This window comes from Syzygium oleosum, unplaced genomic scaffold (assembly GCF_021117445.2).
Source record: "Syzygium oleosum isolate NSW1041296 unplaced genomic scaffold, Sole_v2.1 Sole_v2.06, whole genome shotgun sequence".
NCBI lineage: Eukaryota > Viridiplantae > Streptophyta > Magnoliopsida > Myrtales > Myrtaceae > Syzygium > Syzygium oleosum.
Window position 1 is genome coordinate 11,104,728 of NW_026607490.1, and position 8,203 is coordinate 11,112,930.

At 44.4% G+C, this 8,203-nt stretch overlaps 1 protein-coding gene across 1 annotated transcript; it reads right to left on the bottom strand.

Moving 5' to 3' along the window:
* Positions 1–495: 495 nt before the first annotated feature.
* On the bottom strand, positions 496–3,353 carry LOC115665583 (uncharacterized). Its single transcript, XM_030587441.2, has 3 exons — positions 3,294–3,353; positions 2,575–3,004; positions 496–2,243 (listed from the first exon to the last, which is right to left on the bottom strand). The coding sequence occupies exons 1-3, from the start codon at positions 3,351–3,353 to the stop codon at positions 496–498; spliced, it is 2,238 nt and encodes a 745-aa protein (XP_030443301.2).
* Between the last annotated feature and the right edge of the window lie 4,850 nt (positions 3,354–8,203).

Sequence of the window (8,203 nt, forward strand, 5' to 3'; positions counted from 1 at the left end):
ACATGAAAGTAATCTATAGTATGAAGGAAGATAATATGACGGCCATGACGGCTGTTATTGACTCATTTTGTGAGAAGGAGACGGAGGAGACACCTGTTGAACCTACAGAAACTAACGAGCCAACTAATGAGGGTGTGTCGGAGAGTCTAATTGTGACCGACAGTGAAGGAGAGAATTTGTAAGATGATCTTGGGCCTCAAGCTAGCAATGTGGATTGGAATCGTGAGTTCATAAAGCTCGCTCACGAGAATGGGGAAGTGGTTGACACACTGGGTCAACCTAGCGGCAAATTCGACTACCTTGTGAAGTATTCACCGCCACCCAGTTTCTTCATCGATCCCAAGGATGTTGTTCCTGATGGGTGGAAAGGTATGGACGACCCACCCGAGCCTGAAGAGGAGACGGTCAACATGATCACCCTCGTTTATGGTATGGAAGCGGTCTTACCTCAGAGTTGAAAAAACGTGTGTGGCTTTGGTGTGGGTATTACACCGCTTACGCCAATACACACTCCATCATCGGATCCTGCTCGTAACTGAGAATGATCCCATCAAATATTTGCTGGAAAAACCACGGCCACGAGTAATTAGCATGGCCATCATAATTAGCATGGCCTCCACGACCACCACGGCCCCCATGCTGACCTCGACCTCCGACACTGCCTCGTCCTCCATGGTTATCTCGGCCACCAGAATCGTCTCCATGATAACCTAGGCCTATCCTTTTGCGCCACTTGGAGACCTGAAGGGGTTTTTTTATAACTTGGCCATGCAGTCCCAGGCCGGTTCCGGGGACATGACCATTTTCGAGCAACACCTTACTCGACATGATTGAAGACTTAGCCATTTCTAGGTCTCGCATGATGGTTCCAACGGGCACATGGACCATCGAGACTAAGTCCAAAGTTTGATAGCTTGATTCAGCCTTGTTCTCGGGTTCCACATATGGGATCGCAGTGTCGTGAAAGACCTTAAAGTCAGTTTCTCCATGAATAGTTACCAGCTTCCCATCAATGATGAATTTGACCTTTTGGTGCAGGCTCGAGGGTACGGCTCTGGCGGTATGTATCCAAGGTCGTTCTAGTAGAAAATTGAAGGCACTAGGAATATCGAGGACTTGGAAGCTGACCAGAAAAAGGACTGGACCAATTAGCAGTTCGAGCTCAACCTCACCAATTACTTCCTTCTTCATACCGTCAAAAGCACGAACGGTAGATTTAGATACCAGCATTTTCTTTTCATTTACCCCCAGACGACGAAGGGTGGCAAGTGGGCAAATGTTTAATGCCGATCCATTGTCAATCAGCACTCTCGCCACCATTCTATCGCGACACTTTACCGAGATGAACAGCGCCTTAGTATGATTGCGACCTCCTGGAGGAAAATCTTCATCGGCAAAAGAAATCTGATCTTTCAGCAAGATAGACCCAACAAACTCCTCCAATTGGGTGTCATTAATAGTTTCGGGAACGTGTACTTCATTTAGAATCTTGAATAGTGCATTTTTATGTTTCTTGGAGGATTTGAAAAGATCCATAAGTGATATCTGGGCCGGCATCTTCCTCAGCTGATTGACAACATCAAATTCGCTAGTCTTAATAATTGCTAAAAATTGTTCGGCCTCTTCATTTGAAACAGCCCTTTTCTCAACCACCTTGGTGGGATCATAACATCGACCCGAGCGAGTGACATCATCGATTTCACTTACCTTGTAACTCCAAGGGACCGCCTTAGCATTGTAACTAGGGACCATTTCCACTATTATGTCGTCTTCGTCCTCTGGCGAGAGTTCAATCGTCATCGGTTCCATGACATGATCATCGACCTCTAGGGTAGTGAACTCTTCTGCCATAACGTCGATGACCACATGCTCGACATCTCGTTCATCGGGATCTGATAGATCTTCTTCGACTGATAGATCGATGACCACGGGGGTGATCATGTTGACCGTCTCCTCCTCAGGCTCGGGTGGGTCGTCCATACCTCCCCACCCATCAGGAACAACATCCTTGGGATCGATGAAGAAACTGGGTGGCCGTGAATACTTCACAAGGTAGTCGAATTTGCCGCTAGGTTGACCCAGTGTGTCAACCACTTCCCCATTCTCGTGAGCGAGCTTTATGAACTCACGATTCCAATCCACATTGCTAGCTTGAGGCCCAAGATCATCATACAAATTCTCTCCTTCACTGTCGGTCACAATTAGACTCTCCGACACACCCTCATTAGTTGGCTCATTAGTTTCTGTAGGTTCAACAGGTGTCTACTCCGTCTCCTTCTCACAAAATGAGTCAATAACAGCCGTCATGGCCGTCATATTATCTTCCTTCATACTATAGATTACTCCCATGTCCACCATCCGAGTGATACATTTTAATTTTTCTTCCATCGGAATATCCTCTCCATCTTCAAAGTGTCCAGTTGACACTAGTAATTTATAGAGTCTATGAACATCCACATTAAAGGTTTGCTTACTCTCATCACCCTTATCAATAACCACGTTGACATTCTCAACATGATTAGGCAACGGGTTTTGTTGAACATTAGGGTGTTGGATCCTTAAAGGATAAAATGCCTTTGTCGAGCAGATTCTGAACCTTGATCTTAAGAGTGAAGCAGTTGTCCACATCATGACCCTTTTCGCCTCTATGGAACTCACAGGACTTTGACAAATCGAACCCGGGGAATCTTGGAGGGTTATCCCGAGCCACTTCTTTAGCTATCATCCCCATTCTCAACAGCATGGGCAACAACTTGGATAGTGGCCTAGGCAGGGGAGTGAACTCCCTCGGTGCTCTCCTTTTAAAATCATGATTCTGATATGCCCTCTCTCGAAACACAGAGGGGCCTTGAGAGGATGAGGCAAGGGGCTTCGTCGCAACTGGCGCTTGTACATATGCGATCTCCACATCCTTTTCTTTTCTGTTCGGGACCTTCCGACTAGTCCCTTCGTTCAATCTACCATCATGCATGGCCCCATCTATCCTCTCTCCGACATCTACCAGCTGAGAGAAGGTCAAGCAGCCAGAACCCACCAACTTTAAATAGAAATCATTAGGCAATGCTTTGAGGAAAAAATCCAGTAGCTCCTTTTCACTGAGCGGAGGTCGAACTTGAGCGGCGAGAGTACGCCAACTTTGAGCGAAGGCTCTGAAGGACTCACTTCTTCTTTTTTCAGTTCGAGTCAACACTTCACGCGTGGGGGCTATCTCGGTATTGTACTTGTATTGCAGGACGAACGCTTCAGCTAACTCCTCCCACTTCTCGAACTTCTCGGGCTCCGACAACACGTACCATTGCTAACTCTTGGAAGGTCTGAACCATTAATGGGACATTCTGGGCATACCTCGCCATCCTGTTCAACTAGTACTTCAAGTGAATCTTTGGGTCTCCAGTCCCAACATACTTAGTGAAATCAGGAATCTTGAACTTCTCAGGAAAGCTCATCTGTGCATATCGAGACAAATCCTCGATCATATGCTCTTCGTATCCTTGTAGCACACGGAGTTTCTCTTCTATCTTCGCGAATCTTTTGTTGTGTTCTTCCTCCAAACGGGCGGTAACGGCTTCCGAAATGGGATCTAGTTCGACCACTACTGGTGTAGAACCCAATGCCTCCTCAGTAACATTCCTTCTCGCGGGTCCTTCTATGGGCTCGGGAACAGCTTGAGGTGCGACTTGACCAGCATTCGGTGCTGCTAACGCGGTCCTCATATCATTGGCGAATTGAGTGAGTTGAACCGCAAGATCATTGATCTTGTCGTCGAGAGCAGCGAAACGGGCGTTTTGCTCTTCAATATTCATTTACGTGGCCCTTGATCGTGTCCGAATCGACGATTGCCTCGAAGCCGTAGTTTCGGCACCTGTTTTTTAATAAAATAAAACAAAAAGAATGAAATTAGTACGCGGTGAAGTGACAGCACGAAAGTTGCGTACCTTTTAATTTTATATTTTCTTAGAATGAAACTGAGATAAAAAACTTTTTGCACAAGCTGCATCTCATGTAAACGGTTTCTTATAAAAATTTCACTATAAGAAATTATACAATTAAAGGGAGTAACACATAGTAATTGATTAAAATGCCTATGTCATATTCCATTCAACCTACAAAAGAGGGAATTTCACTAATTACATCAAAATTTGTGAAAGGAGATCCCTATACATCCGCTAAATAGTAAAAAGCATACCTAGACATTTACCCTAAAAGTTCATGAAAAGAAAAAGCAATATACATCAATTCCAAGATAATTAAAAGAACACCCTAAAAGAAACTAATAGAACATGACTAGTCTTGGATATAGGGCCTCTTCACAGCATGTTGCGGACGAGCTTGTAAGCTTTCTGCCAATGTTCTGCCTCAGCCAGGGCTTCGTCCCTTTCTCTTATGATCCGCCCCATTTGAGTCTCCTTGGGGATTGCAATCACGGGAAATTTTGGGATGGTGACGGCGAGCTCGGGCTCGACACGTCGCGCTATGTATTCCTTCGATGCATGGTGCTCCTTCATGGATCCTTCCAAGTCGGTGGCTCGCTCCACATCCTTCGGTTGGCAGCGGTAAAGTAAATCGATGATTCGTTTCACCTCGTTCTTCAATTCCTCGAGTTGGTCTCCCTTGATAACCCCATTGCGAAAATCGAAACGAAATAAACCCGACTTTAGAGGAGGAGGGATTTCTTGAAGCACATAGAATTGACGGACGACTCTTAAAGGATAATAAGAAGTCGATCTCGTCAAACCTAAGAGTGAAATTGGGTCACTATGGTCGCTTGTAAGACATACTTTAGGAAAATGAACTCAAAGGGCTTGCCAAAGAACTTGTTTAGGTGCAAGATTCTCGAGGAAGTCTACCCAATTACGAAAGGTCCAAGGACGAAGGAATTTTTCTCTCTTTGAATTGGGTAAGGGGATTTATGTCCTTACTAACATGAGGAATGGCTAAGTTTCCACCGAATTGTTTCAAGTGAGACACAAACCAGACTTGGAGAATACCTAAGGGGGCTCTAAGGGCTACACGCTTGTCCTTCTTGAAACGATTGAGAGAGATGAACATTTCGGCGAGGATCATGTTGGTAAACCCTTTGAGGACGAGGATCCCATCGATAACATGGATGAAAGTGGGGTCCATTGTTTTTTGAGTGAAGGGAAAGATGACAAACCCGAAGACGGCTAATAGGAAGACTTTAACGGATTCGGCTCTAGGACTCGAAAGGAAGCTATAGAATCGTTGTTCAAGGAAAGCTAGTGGGAGACCCTTAGAGTTTCTATTAAGGAGTGTCCTAATTTCGAACGGCGGGACCCCTAGAATTTGACTCAAACAAGGGACTGGATCCACGCCTAAAGAAGGATCGACGACACTAAGGGAAGGGACATCGCCTATGATGATTTGAATTTCCTCCAAAGTCGGGGTTAATTCGTGACGATCAAACACAAAGGTTGAGGTTTCGGGGTTCCAAAAGTGGCCCAAGGCTTTGATCAATGTCACTTGGGGTTCTATATGTAAAAGAGAAAAGAGGTGGCCGATCTTCTTTTCCACGTAGTTCTTCTTGCTTGGGTCGAGAGCATCCCACATGTCCAACAACACTCGCTTCGGGATCGGGAGGATCCGAAGTTCATCGAGGCCCATGATATCTAAGCCTAGGGGCATTTAAATCAATCACTATTTATTACGAAGTAAATTTAAATTCGCATGGAAAAAGGGGTTGCGATTATTGAACGCGAAGGAGATACAAACCTTTACCCAAAAATGGTGGATATGTCAAACACAAAAACAAGTCGCATGCCGACTCGTGAAGCTCACTAAACTAAAGGCTAAAGGTCCCCATCCCAAATAGATCAAAAGAGTTTTCCCAATTCCGCACTTACGTCGGACATTCTTCTTTATCACTATTTGAAAATGGGCGAAACCAAAAGGGGATAGCCATGGGTCCTTCCCCGCACGGTTTCCACACTTTGGCACCTCCTATGGATTTCCTAAGGCGATCGGGGTTTTAGATCGCGGGTTGTGTGTGCAAGGTGTAGTGCTAAAGCAGGTAAAAGCATGCACAACAGTTGATATCAAAACAATACTTCAATTTTCATTCACATACACGTACACCCTTTACACCAACCTGCAAAACAAACATGTCAACAATTTCTCCACCCCTTATAACTCCCAACCTACAAAACCATTTAACACAATGTTAGTGGACTTACCTTAGCCTTCACGATACACTGCCATAAGACCACGTTAGTTAACAAACAGTCATGTTTATTAGGCCTAAGTCCTCAAGTCCCCAGCGGAGTCGCCAAGCTTTCGCGACCTACCCGTCCCGATCAGTTAGGCCAAGAGGTATTTGTCGATAGATACGAACATCGATTGATTCGTTTGAAAGACGAACCAAATGGTTCATTAATCCAAGGATCGAGGCACTTCCAAGCCTCATACCTTATGCGACGAGAATTATCTAAACTATGCATTTCATTGGAGTCGCCACTAGCCATGATCAAGGGTTGGCTAGAAACCCTGATCGAGACGCGGGAGTGTCGTCTCAATACGTGCGAAAATCAGAGATTCCAAAATTCGGGGACTTGATTACACTAGCGATCTAACTAGTGCCCTTTCGGTACCTAAACTTGAATGTTTGCGAACTAACGTACCGGACAGCCTATCGAAAAAGCTAAGATTCCACCTAACCGTTCTAAAAATAAAAGATAACAATCAATGTATTAAAAGTGCGCAACCAGATAATCATAAAGAAAATAAGCAACCAGCGACCTAGCATCGTCTCTAAAAAAGAAAAGGCAATCAAAAGCCCTAAAGTAAAGCCCTCATTGCTTGTCCGATTTTTGGGAAAATTTTCAAAGGTTTTCTCAATTTTTACAAGTTTTAAACTAAGTATAGAATGAGAAAAACACTAATATCTAGTGAAATTAAGCCCAAAAATGATTTCTGAACATTTCCTAATCTTCTGGATTTTTTGGAATTTTTCTGAAATTTTCTGATTTTTTTTTAATTTTTTTCAGGCTTTTTAAATATTTTTTGGATTTTTAAACATTTTCGATTTTTTTTTTGAATTTTTAATATTTTTTTGAATTTTTAAATATTTTTTAATGTTTTTATTAATAAAATAAGGATTCGGACCGGATCCCCTGACCCGATCCGCCCGACCTCTGACCCGGCATTCCAACCCGCCCGGGACCCCATTTTCATTTCTTTTCTATTTTTTTTTTATTTTCCCCTTTTTCTTTTTCCTTTTTCTTTTGTTTATTTTCTGTTTTTCTATTTTTTATTATTCTTTCCTCCCCTACGTGCTTTTTCCATGCACATACAGTTCACCACCGAGACTTCTTCTTCTGCCGAGACCACACCATGACCACTTCTCGGCCTCCGACCTACGGTGCGCGCCGCGAACGCCAACGACCGACATCGGGTTTTCACTCTCACCGCTGATCGCCACACCCACCGAACCGTCGGCTAACTCCGGCCACGAAAAAGGACACCGGCAACCAAACACCGATATCGACTTCCATTTTTTATATCTCGACATCTCAACCACATCTAAAACTCTAAATCTATACACACATAAAACACACAAAACAAGGATGGGAAACTGACCACGGCGGCTTCTAACCGCGGGCATCGCTCCGGCGAGAGGAGTGAGTCTCCGGAAGGTGCTCGTCCACGGCCGACGACGGGGATCGACAAGTATGCCACGAAATCACACAGAAACATAGATAGCTTGAAGTCAACAACAAGACTAGAATAAATCGAGCATATGACAAAGTTCTAGAGTGTCGATTTCACAAAAACATATTCGGAGCTTCACTTAGACATTTTATCGAACACCTTGTAGGCGAGTACAGGCGGAGGCCCAAAACTGAGATTGAGGGCCATTTTTGGCTCAAAGATGATATATAAAGCTCTAATCAACCCTATCTAGACATGGGTTCAACTCGGCTTGCACCGAAATGCCAAAGAGATGTACAATCAGGTTCGACGTTACAAAGCTTAAGTGGTCTGGTTTGGACATTTGATCAAACAGGTGTGGTGCAGCTGAAAAGTGGATTCGCAGATCTGATTTTGACAAAGTTTATGGTCGATTTTCGACATACAACTTTTAGAAAGAGTTTACTAAGTGTCAAACAAATGTTAGCCTCCGTCGACGGGGCCAGGCGATCACCGAATGGACTCGGTGTGCCCGGCACCCAAGAGGCAGGGGAAGGGA

What these genes read in the sequence shown, in the direction of transcription:
- LOC115665583 (XM_030587441.2), bottom strand. Translation starts at nt 3,353, where the DNA reads ATGGCGAGGTATGCCCAGAATGTCCCATTAATGGTTCAGACCTTCCAA. An exon ending in CCTTCCAAGAGTTAGCAATG is followed by an intron (nt 3,005 to 3,293) that starts GTACGTGTTGTC and finishes ACCTTCTCTCAG; the next exon opens with CTGGTAGATGTCGGAGAGAG. An exon ending in TCAGAATCTGCTCGACAAAG is followed by an intron (nt 2,244 to 2,574) that starts GCATTTTATCCT and finishes TTGAACCTACAG; the next exon opens with AAACTAATGAGCCAACTAAT.